General features: G+C 32.5%; 3 protein-coding genes across 12 annotated transcripts; all 3 read left to right on the forward strand.

Moving 5' to 3' along the window:
• Positions 1-1,694: 1,694 nt before the first annotated feature.
• LOC112697733 (large ribosomal subunit protein uL1) lies at positions 1,695-4,438 on the forward strand. The gene is made up of 5 exons (XM_025751040.3): positions 1,695-1,838; positions 1,978-2,201; positions 2,852-3,013; positions 3,335-3,540; positions 4,173-4,438. The coding sequence occupies exons 1-5, from the start codon at positions 1,834-1,836 to the stop codon at positions 4,224-4,226; spliced, it is 651 nt and encodes a 216-aa protein (XP_025606825.1). The 5' UTR covers positions 1,695-1,833; the 3' UTR covers positions 4,227-4,438.
• A 2,526-nt stretch (positions 4,439-6,964) lies between these two features.
• On the forward strand, positions 6,965-12,583 carry LOC112697734 (uncharacterized). Of its 10 annotated transcripts, none has more exons than XM_072221505.1 (5): positions 6,979-7,426; positions 8,683-8,750; positions 8,867-9,124; positions 9,827-10,623; positions 10,786-12,583. In XM_072221505.1, the coding sequence occupies exon 5, from the start codon at positions 10,919-10,921 to the stop codon at positions 12,290-12,292; it is 1,374 nt and encodes a 457-aa protein (XP_072077606.1). In that variant the 5' UTR covers positions 6,979-7,426; positions 8,683-8,750; positions 8,867-9,124; positions 9,827-10,623; positions 10,786-10,918; the 3' UTR covers positions 12,293-12,583. The 10 variants fall into 10 exon arrangements, with proteins under 10 accessions (XP_072077605.1, XP_025606829.1, XP_072077607.1 ...); XM_025751042.3 differs by having other exon boundaries at positions 7,022-7,426; positions 10,427-10,623; XM_072221507.1 differs by having other exon boundaries at positions 7,023-7,426; positions 10,471-10,623.
• Positions 12,584-23,799: 11,216 nt separating this feature from the next.
• On the forward strand, positions 23,800-24,994 carry LOC112697735 (uncharacterized). The gene has a single exon (XM_025751045.2). It carries the CDS (start codon positions 24,288-24,290, stop codon positions 24,780-24,782), a length of 495 nt encoding a protein of 164 aa, XP_025606830.1. The 5' UTR covers positions 23,800-24,287; the 3' UTR covers positions 24,783-24,994.
• Positions 24,995-26,494: the final 1,500 nt, after the last annotated feature.

The following is a 26,494-nucleotide window of genomic DNA, read 5'->3' on the forward strand; positions in this document are numbered from 1 at the left end:
TCTAAACCCTTAATCCAAATTTCTAAATTATAAATTCTAAATATTAAACCTTAAATTCTAATTGTAACACTAAATTCTAAACTCTAAAATCTAAATCTTTTTGCAATCTAATTGTAAAACCTAAACAATAAACCATAAATTTTTTATTTTAAATTTTAAATCACATCTTTCAAACCCTAAACCTTAACCATAATCCTAAACTTAAATCATATATAATAAACTACAAATTCCAAAAGCCCAAACTATAAGCCTTATATGTAAATTGATTTATATAATGTATTTATGGGGTAAATTAATTTCTTTTTCTATTAACTTTATCTACCATTTATTTTTCTAAGATGGTTACACTTTTAAATATTTTTTTATCCAAGTTCATTTAAATAGGTCTAATACCAACAAAAATCACTCTCATTAAAAAAACATGATTACACACGCGTCTTTTTCTTCTCACGCTCATTTATGCATCGAGCTACTTTTTCTTCTTCTTTGTGCACGCAGATTCTTCTTCTGCTCCTCTTGTTCTTTTTCTCTTTCGTTATCCTAATCACCAACAACACCAACATTTTGCTAACAAAAATCAACATTTTGAATTGAATTTGAATTTATATAATATACAATATTCAATTCATTTAGTATTATACAGTGGTTTCGCTTTGATAATATTTTTGGTTTATTCTAGACGCAAATATTTCTGAATTCGAATTTATATAATGGACAAATATTCGATTCATTTTGTATTATACAATGATTTCGTTTTAATAATATTTTCGATTTACAGTCCAGGTGAGTTGTTAATGAATAATTTGTCCCAATGATTGAAATGACTTTTAAAACAAATTGAATGAAATGGAATGAAACTAATACAATTGAATAAAGTGATAAAAAATAATTTTATTTTTTTTGTTAAAAAAATTCAATCATTAACAAAAATACATCAAAATTATTAAGGAATAAAAAATTTGGTCAATACTTATTTAATGATAGTAGCAGAGAAAATCAAAACTAGTAAAGATATTTGTAAAATGTTGATATTATTGGTGATGACAATAACGAAGAAGAACATGAACGAATTCGGAAGAAGAAGAACTTGCGCGAATTTGGAAAAAGAAGAAAGAGGAAGAGGAAAAGGAAAAGAAGGAGAAGGAGAAGGAACGCGTGATTTAAAAAATTATTATAATAACTTGGTTAGACTTGATTAAATATTTTGTTTGGATACAGAGCTTTACTCTTATTTTTTTTCTCTTCTTTTCACTTTCTTACTTTATAAAAATTTATCAAAACAAATGGATGATTACGAAAAAAATTACTTCAAATTTATGAAGAATGCACCTTAATGAATACTTTTTTTTACCAAGTAGAGCTTAAAAGTGGACGAAAAATAAAAAAGGGGAAAAACAAAGCGTGTCTTAACGGGCGTGACCCAAAAAAAGTGTAACCGGCCCAAACAAAACCCAAAAAAGTCCATATATATCCAGAAACCCTAGTCTTCCTCTGCGATTCCGCCTCTGCCAGGTTTGTTCTTTCTTTCTTTCTCCACACAAATGCTACAATGGTGAATCCTCTGGTGCCGTTGGAAGGAGTGTGGCGAAGCTTTTAGGAACGAAATTAAAATAAGGACAAAAGAATAATTTTACATAACTCCACATTGATTTCGGCACACTCGGAAAATTAACTTCCTTCAGCCCCAGAGAATTCACCTTTTTCAGAAATATTCGTTTTTGGATCTGGATTTTAATTTGGATTACTTATTCTTTGTAATACTGACTGTTCTTTTTTCCATTTCCTTTTGTTCGCAGTTTTAGCTCTTGATCCCACAAAACCCTAGCTTCAACCATGAGGTAAATTCAGCTTCCACCTTTACTTGTGTATTTCGAGATGGAATGATGAAATGTTTGACTAATTTTTTGGTATTTGTGTTTGTTAAATTAATTGATTATTTGAGTATTGATCCTATGCGTTTGTTTGTGAACTGAGTAGTAAGCTTCAGAGTGATGCACTGAGAGAAGCAATCATTGGGATAGTGGCTGATTCCAAAGAGAAGAATAGGAAGTTTATGGAGACCATTGAGCTCCAAATTGGACTCAAAAAATATGACCCACAAAAGGATAAGCGTTTCAGCGGTTCTGTAAAGTTGCCACACATCCCAAGGCCCAAGATGAAAATCTACATGCTTGGTGATGCTCAGCATGCTGAAGAGGTAAGCTTATCTTCTAATTCATTTTCTGTTGCGGCAATAAACACTTATTAATTCAAAAAAAATGGTAGCTACTTTCATCTTTGTAAATTGATTATTGTCATACATCACCCTTGATGTGTATTGAACTATGAAAGAATCTGTTGATTCATAGAAATTATATATATATTTTCTTTGCGAAAATGATGTAACTAATTTGAGGTTATTGGCTTAAGATTAACGTTTTTAACAATCTCGGATTTGAAGTGTGTAAATGAGTTGCTCGACTTGAATGACTTTGCAAATGCTGTGCTATCCATTTTGGTGTATCAAGGTAATGTAATGTTAATGGCCCGGTTTTCACCCGGTTTTTACTCGGTATAATCGTGGCCCGAAAGTGTATAGGTTTCATCGGGTCTAGGGCCGGGTTCGGGTCTAATAAATAGGCCCGGTATATATTTCGGGTCGGGCCTGGGTCGCATCAAATCCGGTTTCACCTGACCTATGCACACCCCAACTTGAAATGACACAATGCTTCGTTACATGATTACAATTAAAGAGAGCAATGACATTTTATGATTTGATGGAAGCAATATTTTGGTTGTGTTTTTAGGGTGTTGCTTGTGTGTAATTGTTTCCATGTTCGTTATGTTGATTGAACTTATAATTTGCAAGCAGAGAAAATAGGATTGGATTGGATGGATGTTGAAGCATTGAAGAAGCTTAACAAAAATAAGAAATTGGTGAAGAAACTTGCCAAGAAATATCATGCTTTCTTGGCTTCTGAAGCAGTCATTAAGCAGATTCCTCGTCTCTTGGGTCCTGGTCTCAATAAGGCAGGCATGTACTTTTGATTTAGAACATATGTCCTTTTGAGAATGATTAGGAATTTGACTCTAGACCATTTTACGTGTGGCATTTTAGCCTTCTTTTATTTATTCTCTTGGTATTAATTTATTACATATATGTGTTAACTGTTAAAACTAAATGATTATCTGGTTTATTCATCCACCTCACCTCCCCTCCTCTCTCCTCAGAAGATAAAATCTTTTTGCACAATATGTAGTTTTATAGTCTGTTTTAAGGAATTGCTATGTTGTGTGCCCTTTGAATCTCGGTCATTATCTTCACTAATTCTTGTTAATTCCCATGACTTTGCAGGAAAGTTCCCCACACTTGTTACCCACCAAGAATCCCTCGAGTCTAAAGTCAATGAGACCAAGGCTATGGTGAAATTTCAGCTTAAGAAGGTGCTCTGCATGGGAGTAGCTGTAGGCAATGTAAGCATGGAGGAAAAGCAAATCTTCCAAAACGTACAACTGAGCGTTAACTTCCTTGTGTCCTTGTTGAAAAAGAACTGGCAGAATGTGAGTATCATGCTCAACATAGTATATTGTCATTGTTCTATTACCTTTTATGTTGGTGTTTTTTCACCCCTTTGAAATTTACAACTTGTCTTGTTGCTATCATGTATGATGGGTTTATTGTAATTCAGCACTCAACTTTTAAGGAAAAAATTCTGCATTTTGTTATGCACCTGCATTGAGTCGTTTGTTATTTGGGTTGTCATGTTTCATTGTGGGTAATATTTGGATGGCTGATTTTCCTTATATTCATTATGAGACTTATTACCTCGTTACTTCATTACCATAAGATAGTGTGCCTGATCAAAATGAAGTGATGGGTCGGAAAATGAGTAAATGGAAAATGAGAGTCAACACATTTTTCTTACAAAGTTTCTGTGCTTAAGGGTAGCATTGCATAATGGAACGTTAGTTAAATGTTGACTCAATTTGCATCTCTGTTAATATATATTAAAAATATGCTACCAAAGTACAATGAGTGCTTTTCAATTTTTATATTTTTATTATTCTACTTCTATTACTGTCCTTTGAAGGTGCTGCTTGGGAAATTATTTTTTTCTCCCCTTGTGTTCCTGGAATATTTGTTTCGGATTTGATCTAGCTAATCATCTAACTTTAACCATTACTGATTTCAGGTTAGGTGCTTGTATCTGAAGAGTACCATGGGAAAATCCTACCGTGTGTTTTGAAGGATCTTTTATATTCAGTGAAATTGTGATTTTGCTTAAAATATTAAGTAGCTTAATACCTTGGCAGCAATTTTCATCTTGTTACTGTTTTGTTGGATGAATTTTTTGTTAGTTTCTTTAGTTCATGGTTGTTCTTAAAATGTGCTTACGAACATTGGATCCTATTTTTGAGCTGAACCTGTTTGCGTACTATATAATTTCCTTCTTGATAAGTTTGTGGGTTATCCCCTATTTAGTATGTTCTATGGGTAATTATCTAACATACTATAAATATTATTAAATATGTTCTCAAATTCTAAATAAAGTACAAAGAAAGGAACTCAATATGTAGTTAGTTTTTTCGGATCTATTTTTTGCTGGGTTAAATTTCACCCTCGGTAATAATAAAATATCAGGAGTATTCTGAAAATATCAACAAAATATATTCTTAAATCAAAAATGTTATTTGAATACTAAAAATCAATGTATTTATATAAAAATATATATGTAGTTTAATTTAATTTTAGTGTATATTTTAATTTTAATATATATTTTATATTGATAGTTGATTTTGATATATATATTTTAACAAAACTTTTAAAAATATTTTACGAATTCAAACAATTAATATAAACAAGTTTTTAAAATAATTGTAATAATAAAGACACTTTTGTGCTTTTTATATTTCGGGCAAAATATTTTCAAGTGTAATAATATTGTTAGGGATATAAAATTTAGAACTGAGTTTTCGAATAAAAAAATAAATACAATTTTAAGATCACATATTCGTTCACATTAACATCATTGGTTACTAAATTCTTTTTTTCTTGAACTCTTAAGAATTTATCATACTATTTAACATATAAAATATTTTTTCAAATAATTGTTTCGTTAAAATTAGTTTTTTGGGCAAAAACAGATCATATATTGATTGACGAAAATAAAATAATGTTGCACGTACAGATTTTTGTAAATTAAGCTTAATTAAGTCGGTCTAACATTAACAAAATTTTTTCTCATCACTTTTACTTGTCGTTTATCTAAATTTTATTGTTCAACTTGATTATACTTAGTTAAAAAAAAAACTTGTATATATAATATTTTCGATGGAATACTCTATTCATCCAAAGCAATTTAGGGTTCTACAGTCTACATATAGTTCTGAAAATCGGATTAGACCGACCAACAAAAAAGCCATTTTAAAATCTATGAACCGATCGGTTCACAGTCGGTTGAATTGAATCAAGACCTGGCCGGTTTATTTAAAATACCCCTAGCCATATCGCGCCGCCATTCGTCTCACCCTAGCCACCCGTCGCGCCGCCCTCCTATCTCACCGTGGTTGTTCGCTAATCCTCTTGGTTTGTCGTTCTCGAAGACCCTCCCCTAGTTCGCCAACGCGAGCAACTCCCGATCCTGCTCCGTAGCTCTTGCCCGTTGTCCGTTCGTTGTGTGCATCGTTGGCTCACCAGTGTTTGTCGCCAGCTTCCCGTCTTCTGTCACTCTCCCTCCTGCTCACTGCCCTTGCCGAAGGTAATGCCTCAGTGTTTTTTTTTCTGTTGTTAATCATTGTACTGAGTTTGTTAAAATTGAAAAATTTTCTTAATTTTTGTTAAACCTTGTTAAAAATTGTTAATCTTTGTTAAATTTTTTCATTTTTTTGTTAAAATTGCTAATTGTTGTGCTAACATCAATTGGTCAGTTTTAAAGTTAATTCACTAAATAAAAGTATAAATTGAATTAAGCTAATTCAATGAATTTTTTTAATTATGGATGATAGGATCAATAAAAAAATATTTATTTGTGCATCTTTTGATTTTTCTGTTGAAGATGGTGGAAATAAAAGTGAAGACGATTCTAATGCGGTGAATCTGTAATGCAATGAATCTGCAGTAAATTTTTTCATTTTTAATGATAGATGAGAAAGTTTTACTTAAACATTTTATATTTGGATATTTTCATTTGTATTTTATTAACATCATAAACTTTGGTTGTTAAAATTTGTATTTTAAATTTGAATAATATTTTAAGATTTATATTAAATTATAATAATATTATAGTATATTTATTTATATTTTTTTTTATGTTATTGTAAAACGGTTATTCTAATTAAATTACAAATCAATTGAACGAATAAATTAATCAATAATAATAAGAACGGTTCGATAATTGGTATGATTTTTAAAACCTTGTTCTACAAGACCCAGTGTAGCCGGGATCTGGCAATGGCTTAGAATCGGTCCGGTTGAAATTAAACCGGGTAAAAGCCGAAAAGGAAAATAATCAAAATCAATGTTCTGAAAATCGGTTCGAACCGGCCAGTCGAACCGATCGAACCGTGAACCGAAAGTTAAAATGGTTCGGACAATGAAAAAACCGTAAAATATGAGAACCGGAATTGAACCGGTGAACCGGTCGGTAACCGATCGGTCGAACCGAACCGTTACCCGGCCGGTTTTTGAGCTTAGCAGCAAAACGCTGCCGTTTGGAGCTCTGGAACAGTTGAAGTGTTGAACCCTAAATGGCTAAATCAATGTGATGAACAGCAACACTGAGGGTAGTCTTCTCTGCAATGTTCTGAAAATCAGACCGGACTGTCCGGTCGAACTGGTTCAACCGGGAACCGGCAAAGAAAACGGTCCGGTTCCGCAAAATTAAAAACCGCTCAAAAACTGCTGAACCGGCCGGTTACCGGCAGGTCGGACCGGACCGGAACCCGGCCGGTTTACTGAAAACGACGTCATTTCCTTCCTTGAAAGGGAAAAATCCACGCGTTATCCTTATCCCCAATTCCCCCCTTCTTCAAGTCCTTCCTTCAGGCAAAGAGCAAATTGCCCTAGCCTCCACCAATAGTTGTCCCCGTCTGTCGGAGTGAGAGACTGCTGCCGCCGTCTGTCGCATTCAAGAACTTCCGTCTTCGTTCTCTCGGGCCTCTCGCCGGATCCTCCACGTCGGGTGCTCGCATCTCGCCGTTCTCCTCTGTGCTCGGCTGCTCGCGCCCCCCTTCGCCAGTGAGTGCTCGAGCTGTGCGTGTAGGTTGCTGCTCGTTGTCCGTGGTTGTCTCTGCTCGATTCTGCCTTCCAGTCTCACTCGAGTCTCGTCTCAGTCACTGGCATCTCGTGGTTCGTCTGTCTCGTCGCCGGCGGCAGAAGCAACTCGTGGGGGTGTCTCTTGCTTCGTCGCCTTCCGTGGGGTGGTCGCCGACTCGCCGTCAACCGTTGGTGAGTCCCTGCACCATCGCTTCCCTCTCTCTTTTTCAGATTTTTCTTCTCCCTGTATTTTTGCATGTTGCTGAATTGCTAATCAAATTTGCCTTGTTGCTAATCTAAATGTTGCTGTAAATTGGGACTTTACTTGGATTTGTTAAATTTGTTGCTGTAACTTGAATTTGTTGCTTCTCAGTCACAGAATCAGAACAGAATACTCAGTCAGTGCTTGGTTGATTGGGTTGAAAACTGTTGAATCTTTTCACTGTTCCTTCAGTACTTTTTATTGTTGTTAATCATTGTGATGAGCTTTATTAAAATTGGGTTGAAAACTGTTTGAATCTTTTTTCATTTTTCATTGTTCTTAACTTCTGTTCTTATTAAAAAATTTGTAATTGGTGATCTTTTGATTTATTATATGCTTCATGTTTTTAATTTCACTTTACTTCTAGGCTTTGAAATCAGTTTATGATAACTGTGATGCAATTTTTTTGTTGGATAACTGATGTAATTATTGAGTTCAAGAGATTGAGTTTTTGATTTGCAAGGTGATTTTTGGTTGATTTTTTATTTAATTTGGTAATGGTGTTTATGATTGGGGTTATCTGGTTTTCATTCTTTTTGAATTTGGTAACAGTGTGATTACTTGTTGCTGTTTGTAATGTTTGTTGCTGAATGATGATTGTTCTTTCTTGCCTCTGTTTAGTAATGTTTATTGAAATTTTGTACTTTTTCAATGCATATTTGTATGTGTTATTAGTCAATGTCATGTCAAGGCCATGCAAATTTATTCAATGTAGTTAAGCATTGCTTGCCTAGTCCAGTATGTATGCTCTCTGGTTCCCTAGAGTAAACATTTTGCGAATTCATGAATATTATAATGTTTCTTAGAGACAAATTCACAGGGGGAGCATTGTATAATCTCATGTTAACAACAGAGACAAAAACTCACCTCACTACACGATATAATCATGCATCTAAGCTCATATCTATTTCCAGTTAGTTTGTAGTTTTGTACTATACGTGATTTGTACATATCATTGTAAAAGAAAAAATAACACTGGTTACAATTGTTTGTTGAAAATGTGCAAACTTAAGTCATGAAAGTTGTTCATATGATGTGAGATCTCAATGAATAAGTACCTTTGCATTGTATTCAATGATTATGTTGTCTGAATGACAGTATTGTATGAGACAAAAAATGGGATGTTATATTTTAGGATGTTTATTTATAATTTATTTATTATTTTATTTTAAAACGGTTTTTCCAGTTGAACCACGGTTAGACCGGTTGGACCAATAAATCAGTGAACCAGTAGCTAGAGCGGTTCGATGACCGGTCCGGTTCTCAGAACCTTGCTTCTCTGTTCTCTTTCTCTCTTCTGATTTTCTGAAAGTGAGATCTCAAATCTGAATCCCTAATGCGGTAATGCCTTCGCCCTTCCCATTTCACAGTTCAGCTTCACCAATCACCATTCTCATCGTTCATCAAGGTTCAGACTTCAGAGAGAAGGAGAGAACGCCATCACCCATCACGATCTCACCGGCGCACACGGCCACACGGCAGTGAGCTCCGTCGCGCAGTGAGCTCCGTCACCACTCGAGTCGGCGTCGCTGTATGTCTCCCACTCTCCCACTCTCCGTCACCATTCGACTCGGCGTTGAAGCCTGAAGGTTCCTTTCGAGCTTTGAGAGAAAGCCTTCGAGTTCCAGGTAATTGAAATTTTAGTTATGAACTTATTATTGTTCATTAAGTAGCTGTGATGAACTCTGAATACTGTGATACTGTGATACTTTGATGAACTCTGAATACTGTGAAGTGTGAATACTGTGATACTGTGATGAACTCTGAGTCTCTGATGCTGTGATGAAATCTGATATTGTGAACTCTGTTCATTGAGTAGCTCTTTGATTTTGTGACATGATGAACTCTGAATTCTGAAACTGTGAACTCTGATTTTGTGAACTCATTTTGTGAACTGAATTTTGATTTTGTGACATGATTTTGTGAACTCATTTTGTGAACTGAATTTTGATTTTGTGAACTCTGATTGGAGGGAGCTAAACTATACTCTGATTATTGATTAGTGATTACTGAAACTGAACTGTGATTCAACATGATGAACACCGAAACTGTATTGGATTGTGTTGTTATTGCTCTGTTGTGTCTGTTCTAAAATTGATTAGTAATTTTCTGAATGTGAAATCAATTGTTGTCGAAATTATTGCTAAAATGGGTTTGTTACTCTGCTGCTGCTATTTTTTAATTTATGAGTATACTGTTTTTGAATTTTTGTTGATAGATTTATTGATTTCAGAGTTTAGGGTAATTATTTGTTGCTGTGTTTTAATTTTAAACCAAATTGATGCTTTCAAAAATTAACAAACAGCATATGTCCCATGTTATTGATTTAGAGCAAGGAAATCATGAAGATGATGCTATTGTTTGAGGTCTTGGGAGTGCTGTTGATGATGGTAGTATATTTCTCTTATGCGGAAGACAGTGGTTCAAGCCACTCTCATTTCTAATGTTTTTTACTTCATTCCTTAACTGCAAAATTTGGTTTCTGATGCTTTTTAATGCTAAATTTGATTGATTCTGTGGATATTTAGACACCCTTTTATTTATGATTCATGGAATTGAGAATTGGATTGTTGGTACTGCTCTATCTATATACTTGTTCCGTCTTGGTGTTGAGTCGCACAAATATTCTCAGTTACTTACAGCTGTGGTTTCCTTCTTGAATGGAATTTTATTTTTCCAAAAGAAATCATAGAGGATTAGGATTGTAGATTTTTTAATTGAGTGGTGAATGTAAAACTGAAGATGATGATGACAAAAGTGCTTGGAAACATATATTTTAAGAGAGTTTAAAAAATTTTTTGAGTTTGTAAATTGATAAGATCATATAGTTTTAGTGTGTTTAATTGTTTATGTATATTTTATTTATTATTTCATTATAAAACGGTTTTTTCGGTTCAACCACGGTCGAACCGGTTGAACCTGAAAACCAGTGAACCAGTAGTCAGAACGGTTCGATGACCGGTTCGGTTTTCAGAACCTTGATCAAAATATTCAACCTGTTGTCGAGTGGCAATTAGCCTCCCTCGATTCACTCTCCCGCCTCCTCCCCCCTCTTCGGCCCTCTCTCTCACAAACCGACACGGCGGCCACTTCTGACTCCGTCGTCGCTGTCCCGGTAGTCATGCAGGTAGCGTATTGTTGTCTTCAATCAAATTCCTTGCCTCTCTCTTTTTTCGGATCATTGAATATTGATGACTTTGATATGTGCTAACATATTAGTGTAACGAGTTCATTTTGTTTAATTTCTTTGTTCATTGATCTATTTTATCATATTACTTCTGCACTGCAGATGTAAATTTTCCAGTGTACACGAATCCGTGTTTGGCGCTTTGTAGATGAAATCTTAAGTCTCTCAATTCTCGTATTGAAAATGGGAAGCTTATTATGATAAAATGATGTCCCTTTTTGGGTGCTGGTGAATTATGGTTGCGAGATTATCAACTAAGGTATTGAACATTTGCATAGCATCAATGTGCAAAGCCAAGCAAGTAGTGAAAGCTGAAGCTGTGATAATTGACGGCATAAGATTGGGCGTGCTCCCTGATGTGGTCACATACAACACTCTAATAGATGCGTATTGTCGTTTTGATTGCGTCGACACAGGCTATTCTGTTCTTAGTCGAATGAGGGAGGCAGGGATACCCCCTGATGTTATTTCTTACAATTCTTTGATCTCTGGGGCTGCCAGGAAATGCTTGTTGTCGAGTGCCTTGGACCTGTTCGACGAAATGCTTCGAGCAGATATACACCCTGATGCTTGGAGCTATAACATTTTGATTAATTGTTTGTTCAAGCTTGGGAAACCAGATGAGGCGAATCGTATTTTTATGGAGATGGCGCTTAGTGAGCTGCATCCTTGTTCGGCTACATATAACATCATGATTAATGGGCTGTGTAAGAATGGATATGTTAACAATGCTATTATGTTGTTCAGGAACTTGCAACGGCACGGATTCATTCCTGAGGTGTTGACATACAATACACTTATTAATGGACTAAGCAAGGCTCGACGAACGGGGACAGCTAGGAGGATTCTTAGGGAGTTTAAGGAAGCAGGTTATGAACCTAACTGTATTACCTACACAACGGTTATGAAGTGTTGCTTCCAGTGTAGGCAGTTTGACGAAGCATTAGAGATCTTGCATGAGATGAGGAGTAAAGGGTACACTTTCGATGGCTATGCATACTGCACAGTGATTGCTGCGCTGATAAAGATCGGGCGGATTGAAGAGGCAGATGAAATCGTCAGGCTGATGCAGCATAGTGGTATTCAACCAGATTTAGTGTCTTATAATACATTGATAAATCTTTACTGCAGACAAGGAAGATTAGATGATGCCATGAAGTTACTTGGCGACATAGAGAAAGAAGGTCTGGAATGCGATCAATATACACACACGATTATAATTAATGGATTGTGCAATGCAGGCAACTTTTTAGGTGCAAAGCAGCATTTGATTTATATGAACTCACTGGGGTTTGGTTACAATTTGGTTGCGCATAATTGTATTCTTCATGGATTGGGTAAAGCAGGTCATATTGATCACGCAATGAAATGGTTCGAATCGATGGAAGTTAAAGACTCTTTCACGTATACCATCATAGTGCACAACCTTTGTAGGGCTAGAAGGTTCCTTTGTGCCTCCAAGATCATGGTTTTGTGTCTAAATTCTGGGTTTCGGATCTTAAGGGCTACTCAGAGAGCTGTTATTGATGGTCTTTGTAGTATAGGGTATACAAATGAAGCCAGGAAACTCAAGCTTAAACTACGAGTGATTCGACTATTACATGATTAAATCGCAGTTGATGTTTGAGTCTTCAGATATTACAATACTTTGCTGACACAAACAAAAGAATAAAGCTCTGAATCATGAGCCCCATTCTTGATCCATATATGTCATTCTGAGCCTCTGAGGGATACAATTATCATTTTTGCTGGTTTTTTTTTTGGTAATTGTAATTTACTAATTTATTTGATTGAGTAGGCTAACTGCAGTGTCTCCTCATTGTTGCTTCAAATTGTTTAATTATGTACATCAATTAAATAAAACTTTATAAAAACCAATTTAATTTTCATGTAGTGAAAATATATCTACTACAACTTCATTGGTATGCTTTATTCACGAGATCAGAAAACTTTTGTTGAATTGTATTCCTATGCACAGAGGTGACTCGTGACTCATCACACATGATGCATCCTCTTATTGAATAATTCTCTATCCAGAAAAAAAATAATTGAATCGAAATATAATTAAAAATCACTTGACGAAGGAAAATCGATTAGAATCGTCTAATCTTGGATAGTATTTACTAAACTATAGTTTTCTTTTAATATATTAAAAAAAATGCCGTGAGAAGATGGGAGTTTAGTTGGATCAACAAAAGTGTCTGAAATCATCCCAAAGAAATCATCCCAAAAAAGATAAGTTAGGACTCAAATGACTGAAATAAATTGAAATTTTATTATGTCAAATATATTGATTTCTTTCTTAATTTCCGTAAATTGTACATTTAAAAAATATATATATATTTAAATAGGTTTCTAAAAAATTTTGTATTGCACATATTTGTCTTTAAATTTTTTTTATTATATTGAGATTTTTAAATTTTATAAAAATAAGATATATAGATATTTATCTTAGTTAGAATTGTTGCTTTTATTTAGATAAATAATTTTTTTAAAATATGACGTAAAGATTTATGCGTTTTATTTTTATAAAATTCAGAATTTTAATATAATAAATTTTTTTTAGAAACAAAAATGTTCAATACAAATTTTTTTAGAATTTATTTGAATATATATATGAACAATAAAAACGTATAAGTAGACAATAAACAATTACTTTCGTGACTTATGGTGACGACTAAACTAACAAATAAAGTAATAAAATAAAACGCAGGATTACACACTTCTTTTGCATATGCAATCAATTTTGTTTGACTTATATAAACAAACTTCATTGTGCTCCTTTTTTCTTTACAACTATTTTTTCCCCATATATTACATGACTTGAACTCGAGATTTATAATATGACAAGACTTGAGTTGTTCTCAAAATATTATACACTTAGCTAGTTTAATTTTAGTGCTTAATATCAAATTCAATGGCACCTATTAAGGTCATATATGGCTCGGTCCAATTTAAAGACCCGGTTCGGCTTCAAATATTTTAGAAGCTAATTTAGTGTGATTTTATCAGGTTTAGGGTCGGATATGGGTCTCAAAAATAGAGCCGATCATTATTTCGGGGTCGGGTTCAGACCATAACTCGAGTCATCCGAATTCGACCCGATAGTCCGGTCATCATACACAATTAATATTTTGTGTTATTAGTGATGGATGATGGCTATTCTTATGTGGAATTTAAATATTGTAAACCTTAATATTTTGTATTATTAGTCATTATAAGATTATAAGTTAATGTTTTATGTTTAAAATATATAAGACTTTAAACTAATGCATAATATTGTGTTATTTGTATTAATTTAAATATTTGGTGTTATTAGACAATATTAGTATTGATTATGGTTATGCTTTAATTTTGGAGAATAGTTGGTTCTTGTTATATTTTTTTAAGTGAATTTTACTATGTGAATTGTGAAATAATGGTTAAAAAATTAGGTGATTTTTACATGCTAAAAATTCTGTTTTCACCCAATTTTTATCCGATTTTTACCCGACTTGAAGGTGCATAAATTTCATCGGATCTAAGATTGAGTTAGAGTCTAAAAATTAAACTTGATTTATATTTCAGATCAAATCTAAATTAAACCAAATCCAATATGACCCGACCCATATACATTCCTAACACCTATATTTATTCAGAATCTAGTATGCTGTTAATTTAACCCTCAATAAGTGTTTTAAGGGGGTGCATATATATGCAAATAATTATGACATGAATTTTATTATGGAATATGACAGTATAACAAATTGAGCTGAATTGTTCTAGATTGATGAGTATATAATAATCAGGATTTTCAGTAGGTGACTTTAGTTGTTGGTTGAAACGTGATGACAAAATAGGTCAATAACAATTCAAACTAATAGAATTTTAATATTAATAACAAAACAAAATGTTACTATCATGAGTTGCCACCATGGGAAATTAATGCTTTGATTTCTTCTAGAAGGTTAAGAAGACCTTCGTTTAACTTTCTTCACTCAAAGCCGTGATGTTATTTATTTGTTAAGTAACTAGAACATTGCAAAATGTTACCAATAATTGAAATTCAGGGTTTATGTATTATGTATTTATAGTATTAACAACTATTATATCATTATTTAATTAAATATTTATATTTATAAGATTTTTCAATAATAGTTTAATAAAATATTTTCATTCATAAAATAACATAAATAACTAAAGAGTGAAGACTTATTTGTTCCTCCGAGGGTTTATTGGGACTCTTCCTCCTAATGGTTCTATCGTAAGGGGATTGGGTTTGGGTAGGTTTTGTTAGTAAAAATACTATTTATATATTAAAAATAAATTATTAAATTAATTATTGTATATTTGTGTATATTTATAGATACTAATTTATATAATTTTTAATTAAATAATTAGCTACTAAAATAATTACATTTATCATAATAGAATAATCAATATATAATAAATAAATAATCAAATTTGTCTATATGATTATAATGAATTTTTTTATAAGATGTCAACTGAATGTTTTTAAAAAATGCTACTAATCTTTTAAATTTTTAGTTTTTAGTCAATCTTTTAATTTAAATAATATTATTTAATTAATTTAAATATCCATTTTTTTTTTGAAAATTATTTATTTTTTATAGGAGGTTATTTGTTTTTTAGTTTTTTTCTTTTCTAAAGATTGAATGATGGATAATTTTTAAAAGATACATAATTACACTGAGTATTTTTATACGCGATGACAAATTATTAGCGTCTGTTTTTTTGTTACACGTGTTATAATTATCTTTTATAAAGGATTTTATTTTTCAAAAACAAGAAATAAGCATTGAACTTCATTAATTTAATTGAATTAAAAATGTAATATTGTCTTATTTTTATGTATATCAAATTTTAGACAAATTAAATATTAACAATTGGGTGTTCTAATAATTAATACTTATTTGTTCTATGAAAAAATTATACATTAAAATAAAATGAGGCAATGAAGTATCGATTTCCTTTTTAATAGTTTATGCAAATTAATTTACTAAACATAGTTTATATAGTGAAAAATTCAATGTTAAAGGACATATTGAAAAGAAACGTGAGAAATATAACCGTTTACAATAGTAGATTAGTAGTTCCCTAAAAGTTAATAATCAAATTGATTATCGAACGATAATTAATAGAACAAATTAATATTTCCAATAATCCCTTCTGAGTTCTGACTACAGATACAACATACAAGTGGCGCCTCCAGATTGATCATTGATGGTTCACACTTCATAATTTGCAAATCACACGTCACCATAGAATAATATTTATTACGAGAAAAGTACCTTTAACTACAAAAGCTATAAATAAAAAAAGTTATATACATATCTTTTATATTTTTATTTTTACATTAAAAATAATTAATAAAAAAGTAATACACAATTTTTTTTATATCATTAAAAAATGTATATAGATAAAATTTATTTTTCCAAAATATAATCATTTCTATTAAAAAGGACTAAGATCCATAATTTTCTAGTCAAATAGTAAAAAATAAAAATAGATGGGGAAACTAACTGATTAAAAAAATAAGTATTTATGGTATAGGACCAGTGTTGGATGCGAAGAAATAAAGTAATGATCACACGAGATCCTCTTAGAATTAGAAATATTAATTAATTCGATAATATTGGGATATCTCCAGAAAAAGAATTGCTAATGTTTTTTTTTTCCTTTTTTCTTATGAGATTGTGAACCTGAATGAGATGAAACAGTGTGAAAAATTTATGTATGAGTCTTGAGTCATATGGTTACGAAATTCGTAAAGCAACTTAATAGATTTCCCATTAAATACTTTAGATTCTTTTTTTATCTTATCAATATTAGTAATATATCTCAAAATAATATGTCTTGGATTTTGATTTTTTAAGGTGTTACATCCATACCTCAAATTTTTTCTTAGAAAAGGGAAGTAATTAACTTTTAGCTAATTTTTTTTATTTTTTATTACAAAAAAATTGCACTCCAAAATTTTAAATATACTATTTGTAATAGAATTTTAAAATGCACGCGTTCCAAATGTTTGCAAAAATGATTTCTTTTCAATTCTATATACAAACTTTATCAATTTATTCTCTTAATTTTCATTCTACAAAAAACATAATGATATAAGAAAACCAATATTAAAATTTCTAATCTAAGCCTATCGTCTGTTTGTGCTTCAACTTCTGTTTTTCTCCCTAACATTAACTGGTCAAAGAATTTAAATATGGTGTAAAGATATGTGCTTTATTTTGGAAATAACGTTTTTGGTGTATATATAAACAGGTGAACGTTGCAGAAGCGTAGGTACAACACGTAAATAACGTGTTGACTCAGCATGCAGTCCACGTGTAGGACATGTGTCCAAATTTGAAGCAACATGTAGGTTCTGTGTTGACACGTAACGCTCATCCATCAACACGCATGACGTGTGATTCCTACGTGGTGGACGTTGGTTGGATGGTTTAGCAACATGTAGCTTGCAAAGTGAGTTTTTTGCCTATAAAAAACAAAGTTCGTAACCATTTTGCTTCATTCTGAGAGAAGTGTTTTTCTCTAGGGTCGATACGATGGAAGATACTGCAAATATAGTGGTTTACCACAACGGTGAAGTCGTACGAAATACGTATGAGGGTGTGAGTTTTGAGTGTGAGAATATGTTTTCGTTTGTCGTTCCGTACACTATAACGTTCGCAGAACTACAGTACGGGCTGCGTCAAAGCATAGAGGCGATATTGTAAAGAGGGTGGCAAACATTCTCTACAGAAGTCCGGCTGTCGTTTTTGGCTTCCTGATACAGTTTGAAGTTATGCCAATAATCGACGAAACAAGTATTCAACGGATATTTCGTATTCACCAGTAAACTCAAGTGCAACACCCAAGGATTGAGTTGTACATTGAGTTTGAGCATACTATTGCAGATGAGGTTCAACATGACCCAGATGTGTAAGATGATAGAGTTGAGGTGTACTTCGAAATGAACGATGATAGCGATGAGGAGTTCAAAGCTACGTATGAAGCTAGTGATGAGGACGAGGACGGCGATGGGGGAGGTGAGGCAGTGGCGAAAACTTTAATAGTTCCAGCCACAGTTAGTCAATCAATGGATGTTCCACCCTTTATGTGTAGCTTGGATTTTGACGCCATGCATGTACCGGAATTTCTCGAATATGCAAATATAGGTACGTGAGCAGTGGGTAGTATGTTTACTTGATTTTGTTTTAGCGGATCAATGAATGACAAATTTGTTTTCATATAAATGTTGCTGATCCTGAGGCTGGAGAATTTAGGATCGGAAAGGAATATGGTTAAAAAAATCAGTCATTGCGGCAATTCAGAGTTTCACTATCTCCACAGGAGTCGATTACGTTGTTTATGAATCCGAGCCACAGACGTTCGATGCAAAGTGCAAGACTTACGGACGTGGGTGCGATTGTCTTATCCAAGCCAGCTTGATACAGAAGAAAGCTTGTTGGGAGATTCGGAAATACAACGGAAGGCACACGTGTTCCATGGGAACAATCTCACAGGATCACTCCAAGTTAGACTCGGACATGATTGCTGAGGCTATGAAGCCATTGGTTGAATCCGACCCATCCATAAATGTCAAATCTATAATTGCGGAGGTCTAGGCAAGATTCTACTACACTATTAGTTATCGAAAAGCTTAGCTGGCAAAGTAGAAGTCGATAGCCAAGGTTTTCGGTGGATGGGAAGAATCTTACCAGGCTTTGTCGTTGTGGTTCTTGGCGATGGTTCAGAAGATTCCTGGTTCACAAGTCCAAATAGAAATATGACTCCTGTATAACGGGAGTCAATAAGTGGACAGTGTTAGAATACTTAACTAGGTATTATGGAGTTTCAATCCATGTATAAGAGATTTCAAATATTGCAAGCCGCTGGTTCAGGTTGACAGGACCCACCTATACGAAAAATATAAAGCTAAGGTTGCCTTTTGGTTGCAGTTGCGCAAGATGGGAATCAAAAAATTATACCGATTGCTTTTACCATTGTAGAGGGTGAGACTGCTGATGCGTGAAACTTTTTCTCAGTAATTTAAGAATACATGTTGTAAAAAAAGACGGCGTGGGGATAATCTCCGATTGTTATGAGTCAATTCAGGCCGCAATAAATCGTAGCATAGGTGATTGGAAACCTCCGAGAGCATGATGGATGTTTTGTATTCGACACATTGGCAGCAACTTCTTGAGGAAATTCAAGGTTTCGTACTTGCAAAAGCTTGTGGACAACATTGGATATTCAAGGACAATGGAAGACTACGACACCAACTACAGGAGGTTGCAAGAACGAGGCGAGGCATATTTTCGTTGGTGCGATAACATCGATCATCCCCAGGGGGTGTCGACATTTGACGAGGGACATCGATGGGGTCACATGACGATGGACCTTGTCGAGTGCATTAATTCGGTGTTGAAGGGTGCTCGAAATCTTCCTGTATTAGCGCAAGTTCGAGCAACATATTATCGGTTGAACGAGTTGTTTATGCGGAAGAGTACTGAGGCTTATCAGCGCAAGCGTGCTGGATTTACTTTCTTTCAGTTTGCCACTCAGCGAATAGAGGCAAACATGCAGCGCGCAGGTAACATTGTTGTGAACCGGTTTGATAGAAGAAATGAGGTGTTTGAGGTGCGCAAAATGCCTAGTGAAAAAGTGTTATTAGTTGTTGATCTTGCGCGACGGAGGTGCGACTGTGAGCATTTTCAGGTGGAGCAACTTCCATGTCGCCATGTTATTGTGTGCTGTGCTAACCAATGACTGGATTGGCAGGTATATGTCAGCGATGTATACAAGATGTCAGAGATTCGAAAGGTCGAGTGGAGTTTGTCCCGTTGGGCGACACAGAAACATGGCCTGATTACACGGGAGCGACGATGGTCGCGAATCTGGCCTTGCGAAAAAAGTCAAAAAGTCGTCCCAAATCGACTTACTATCTAAATGAAATGGATTCACAGAAAATACATGGTCTCCAGGTATGTCGTCTTTGCGAAAATCAGGGTCATAATTGCAGTAGAATCCGATGGTCCATAAAGCTTGCTCAACCTCCAGAATACAAATGCCACGTATTTGGTTGGTCAAGCTTACGAGGCAAAAGGTTCCTATTAGCCTGGTAAAGTTCAACCACAAAAGAAATTAATTTAATAAATAGCAATATAAATAAATTGATAACTTCTTTTAACAGAAAATAAAATAAATAATAATTACAAAAATTTGATTTCGAATTTTTTATTATTCATAAGAAATTCGAATTTCTTTTAAAAAAATCACATTAAATTTGAAATTTTATGTATAAATATTTTTATTATTTTTTTAATTTAATCATCAAAATTTACATAGCATAACATACAATAACTACAATATTATACCAGAAACTTTTAAAAGAATATGTCCTATTAACAAAAGTATCATATTCTAATAAAGAGAAAAAAAGAATAATATTCATTAATTTCAATAATTATTAAAAATATAAAATACTATATTCTAATAAATAATAAAATATATATATTAATTTAAAAAATAACATTAATTATAATTTATATTAATATTTAATATTATACCTAGAATAATAATATCCAAATAAATAATAACAAATTACTAAATTAATATTAATAAAGTAAATGCTAATAAATTAAACAAAAATAATAAACTTACATAATTAAGATGTCCCAAATAATTGATCACATAATTTTCAGGAGATGTATAATTACGTATCATATTTAATATTCTAGTCTCATTCTCAACTTTAAAACTAATTCAAAATCCTAAGCCTCAATAAGTGAAAATCCCAGTCTAATCATCACCCTCAACAATGGAAGACAACGAACCTCCAATCCTACTACCTCTCAACAATACAATAAGCAATCAACCCCAGTCTCACCATCTTTATTATATACGAGCACTGTCAAACCCCAACCTCTGATCATTAATGACGCTTGTTTTCGGAGGAGGCCTGCCTCCTGCATACAGACACGGGGTAACATGCAGCCTGCGTGCTGCTGCATGCTTGACAAATGGCGAAGCAAGACCAACACACAACTCGTGTGCATAGATGGACACATGGTGGAGCGCATTAACATGCAGCCTGCGTGTTGCCTGGATGGCCGACACATGGCGTAGCGTGGTTAACTTGCAGCCTACGTGTTGCTTGGATGGAGACACGTGGTCTACTTGCCGCTTGGATGAAGATACTTTCACTTGATGAGCTGAGTATGTATAGTTGTCTCTTGTATGAAGCAAGGTTGAGTTGAGTATGTATAGTTGCCTCTTGCATAATCGATACGTCAGCACAGAAGCTGTGTGTTGAGCAACACAGAACTTACGTGTTAGCCATTTCTAAGAGCTTCACAATTCTAAAAAACACTCCAAACACTAATATTTGAAAAAAAAATACTATTATTTTTTCTATATATAAAATAATTTCTGACATTAATTATGATGGAGGATTTTCTTTTTAATGATATATATGCCTTTTTCGTCTTTTAATTTTTTTTCATTCATAGTGGTAGGCATCTCGGCATGACATTTGACATTGATTACTGTCGTTGATTGAAAGTTTGAAACAATAAGTCTAATCAAAATATCTTATCTTATGTCAAAAAAAAAATTATCTTATAAACTTTGAAAGAAAAAATCTTATCTTATAAACTTTGAAAAGCGATTAATTTTAATTCCGGTAAGGTAGGGTTATTATTAATACTTAAAATAGTACTTTGGAAGAAAAGCAAAGGAGAAGAAATAATGAATTTAGGCCCCAATATTGAATACTGATTAATTTTTTTCATAAAAGAAAAAAAAATTGTAACAAAACATGTTTTCGTATTTTTATACTAATTAGATTACTATAGTCTAATAACGCGCCTAACCTAGAATTCTTCACTATAACCATTTATTGCTTCCATCTTATGAATATAATTAATTAATAACTAATATAAATATAATTCCTCTGACTATATTCATTATTATAAACAAAAAGTTGAACAGATAATACCCAAAAATGTAGTCTACTATTGTAAGCCATGTAACTAGGCACAGGATTCGGTGGTCCAGGAACTTTTGGACCACTTAGTGGTCCAAGTAGGAAACATGTTTTTAGAGTTTTTTTATCAATTGCTACGTAGTCATTGAACTAATTTTAATTACAAATCAACCCCATATATTTTATTTAATTATAAAAATAGTTTTTTATTTTATAAATTATTATTTTATCAATTATCTATTATATTTATTAATAATCAAATACAAAAATAACAACCAATTATATCCTCCATTCATCCTAATAATTCCAATTGATTAAATAATTAACTTTGATCTCGTTACGTTCGTCCATGGCTTCCAAATCGTGTTTCCTTGAAATTCAATCGATTGGTTTTTCAAAACAATCGATTGAATGATAACTCAATCGATTGGTTTACACTATATCACAAAACAATCGATTGAATGATAACTCAATCGATTGGTTTACACTATATCACAAAATAATCGATTGAAAGTTGTAAGGTAGAATGGTAAAAAGCTTATACCAATCAATTGTTTATACTTTCCAATCGAATGAATGCCTCAAAACAATCGATTGTTGTTGTTACTCAATCGATTGAATTCACGAAAACAACATGGATTTGCCAAATACAATCGATTGAAAAGTGATGACATTGAAGTTTTAGCCAAATTCAATCGATTGGTAATGTAATCCAATCGATTGGAAGGTGATGAAGTTGAATCTTTTGCCAATTTCAATCGATTGGTAATGGTACCCAATCGATTGAAATGAAACTGTACACTGAAAATTTATAAATTCACCTTTGCTTCGCATGCTGCAACTAATGCATGTTACATACAAGAAACTAAAAAGCACATAAAATAAAAACAGACAATTAATTACATAATTGTTTTATTTTAAATTTAATCTGTTTGTCCTCTGGTTTTGCGCCACTGAAATAAAATCAAGAAAATAATTCATGTTTAAATCAAACGCAGGACCAAGATGCTCAACATCCATAATGCCTAATGAAATAAATTATAATGCATGGATCACAATAAAATAGCAATAGTCCAAATAAAGTAGTCATACAAGTTCATACCATATAAATTATTTAATAAAAACTTTATTGTGATCCATGCATTATAATTTATTTCATTAGGCATTATGGATGTTGAGCATCTTGGTCCTGCGTTTGATTTAAACATGGATTATTTTCTTGATTTTATTTCAGTGGCGCAAAACTAGAGGACAAACAGATTAAATTTAAAATAGAACAATCATGTAATTAATTGTCTATTTTTATTTTATGTACTTTTTAGTTTCTTGTATGTAACATGCATTAGTTGCAGCATGCGAAGCAAAGGTGAATTTATAAATTTTCAGTGTACAGTTTCATTTCAATCGATTGGGTACCATTACCAATCGATTGAAATTGGCAAAACATTCAACTTTATCACCTTCCAATCGATTGGATTACATTACCAATCGATTGAATTTGGCTAAAACTTCAATGTCATCACTTTCCAATCGATTGTATTTGGCAAATCCATATTGTTTTCGTGAATTCAATCGATTGAGTAACAACAACAATCGATTGTTTTGAGGCATTCATTCGATTGGAAAGTATAAACAATCGATTGGTATAAGCTTTTTACCATTCTACCTTACAACTTTCAATCGATTGTTTTGTGATATAGTGTAAACCAATCGATTGAGTTATCATTCAATCGATTATTTTAAAAAACCAATCGATTGAATTTCAAGGAAACACGATTTGGAAGCCATGGACGAACGTAACGAGATCAAAGTTAATTATTTAATCAATTGGAATTATTAGGATGAATGGAGGATATAATTGGTTGTTATTTTTGTATTTGATTGTTAATAAATATAATAGATAATTGATAAAATAATAATTTATAAAATAAAAAACTATTTTTATAATTAAATAAAATATATGGGGTTGATTTGTAATTAAAATTAGTTCAAGGACTACGTAGCAATTGATAAAAAAACTCTAAAAACATGTTTTCTACTTGGACCACTAAGTGGTCCAAAGGTTCCTGGACCACCGAATCCTGTGCCATGTAACTACTCATAAGTACAAAGAACTTACAACCTTTAGCTTCTATTCAATTTTTGACTACTTGTACCAGAAAAACCACACCATGAATTCATACCAAAATAATTTAATTATTAAAATACGAACACGTTTTTGATCTTATCTTGAATAGTTTTAAATTCCGAATCCGGTGTGCTATCAGGAAAAAATTGAAAAAGTCCATATCTACACCAAGGTGCTCACATGGTTTCCTACTTTTATTTCCATACCCCCCTACAAAAGTAAAATCTCTCCCTAAAATTTCTGCCCAAGAATCAACTCTCTCTCTCTCTTAATATTAATCTTATCTTTTCTATTCTTTTCTGAACAAAATCTTATCTTTCTTTATTCCAAAAAATTCTCTATTTTTCTATATAAACCAAAAGGCACACACTTTGGCTCATTATAGCCATTGAATTGTTCATCTTATCTTTGAGCGATTAAAGTTACCAATTGACAAAAAGATTTCGACTTTCAGACACCCTTTTGATCGAATTTTGAATCTTGAAGATCGTCGTCATGAAAGGCAAGGGACAGAGTCAGAACATTTTTGTTAGGATCATGGTGTCGCCAATTAGGGCACTTGGAAAAGCAAGGGACATGTATGTGAGGAGCATAATAAAATGTGGGGACAGCATGAACTATAGTAACCCCATGGATGCTGCAAACAGATTCTCAGCTTTGTCTAGAAGCCATAGTGCTGCAACATCAAGAAGATCTGAAGTTAATGATGAGGATTTTGCTGAGCTCATGAGGGCTGCTTCTGCTAGAACTTTGGCTAATAGAATTGACGTGGATTATGTCCTAAAACAGCAGCATCAGCATGTTCATCATAATTCAAAAGGGTTACCAAAATCTAGCAGTGTTGGTATGGCTAGAATTGATGAGGAGAATGATTATGCAGAAGGTAGTGTTGGTGGCGGTGGTGTTGGTGGCGGTTTTGGTGTGCCTGAATTGTATCCAAGAAGTAAGAGTTATGCTGTGTCTAAGACTCATAATGTTGTTGCTTTCTGAAAACTTATGAAATCAACAATTACCCTCTTTCTTTTTCTCTCTCTTTCCTTTTTTTATGCCATGATTTGAAGATGAGGTTCAGACATGGGGAAATTAAATGATGTAGTGAGTTAGGAAAATTGAGATGAAGAGAGAATTTGTGTAGAGATTTTGTATTCTTTATTTGATTGTATCTGTTTCTTTCTCATGTTTTGATTGGACAATTTGCAAAATTTTTCATTCTCTCTTTTTTTCTTTTGGTGGTGTTTTGATCATTATATTGATCAGAATTGTTCATTAGAAAAATTTTCTTTTTTGGGTGGTTTTTTTTATGCTTTTTGGAGAGTGAGATTAGATTACCATCTTAAACTTTCATCCTTCAAAAAAATATTAAGTTAAAAAGTTAATTGTCTGAATTTATTATGATCTAAAGAAGATGCTGGGTAAGTTAAGAAGACATTACTCATCAATCTGAAAAACAGAAATAGTATATTAATCTCAGATAAAAAATTATTAATTGCCTTTTAATTTTATCATTTAGAAAAAAGAAAAAAGAAAAAAAAGAAACAATAATAGATCTGGAGTGCGTATGTGTGAACTAGAAATCTAGAATCAAACAGAGCAGACAAAGGTTTATTTTTCAACTAATAGTTTGGAAGCAGTTTATCTCCATTGGAACCATTTTGTGGTTTGATTTGAAACTTCAATATTTTATTTATGTTGATTAATAAATAATAATTAATAATTGACGTGTGTAATTGATGACTATGACTATGAAGATATTATTCTAATGTCTATTCTATTATCCCAAAGAAATAGATTAGGATTATGACTCATTATTTGCGCTACTTTCAACGTTTCAAGTAAATCACTGATTTTACAGTTTACTACCACTGTGAATATCTTCATAATTTTTTTTGATAGAATTATAACTCATTGGCAAAAAATTTGGAAAGATAAGAGATTCAAACTCACAACTTCTTAATTGAGTATGGAGAGTCTATGCCATTTGAACTATAACTTATTGATTAAAATTTGAAAAGATAAGAGATTCAAACATGCAACTTCTTAATTAAGTATAAAAAATCTATGCCAGATGAGATATTACTCATTGGCTGAATGTCTTCATAATTAATTATTAGTTAACTAATATTTATAATTTAATAAAACTATCCAATTCCACATCATTTAAATAAGTCGGTAAAATAATTGTGCGTTACTTTTAATTTCTTGGTTAGCTTGCTGCAGTTATATCTGGTAAATTCTCTGTTACTCGGTCTATCTCAAAAACTTAACGAGGATAAGCCTTTGAAAAAATGAGAGATACATCCGAATTAAAAAATGGACAAACACAAGTCTATTTATTCATAATTAGATTAGATATAAAATAACTAGCTTACTATATATACATAAAAAATAAATCATTATTTATTAATTAGCTACTGTATATAAAAATATATGTTTAACAAATTTGTATTATTTATTTATTATAAATTTGATTATTCTATTATAACAAAATTAATTATTCTAATAACTAAATTATTTAGTTAAAAAATGTGAATTGATTCATATAAATGTATGCAAAGACATAATTATATTGATTTAGTTATTGATTTAGCAGTTAACTAACGTATGTACCTATATGATATACAAAAAATATTTATTTAATTTGTACGTTTTTTTAGTAGCATTTTTAATTCTATTTTTTATTATTTAATTTATATAAAAATTAT

The sequence above is a fragment of the Arachis hypogaea genome, chromosome 16 (genome assembly GCF_003086295.3).
Source record: "Arachis hypogaea cultivar Tifrunner chromosome 16, arahy.Tifrunner.gnm2.J5K5, whole genome shotgun sequence".
In the NCBI taxonomy this organism is placed as follows: Eukaryota; Viridiplantae; Streptophyta; class Magnoliopsida; order Fabales; family Fabaceae; genus Arachis; species Arachis hypogaea.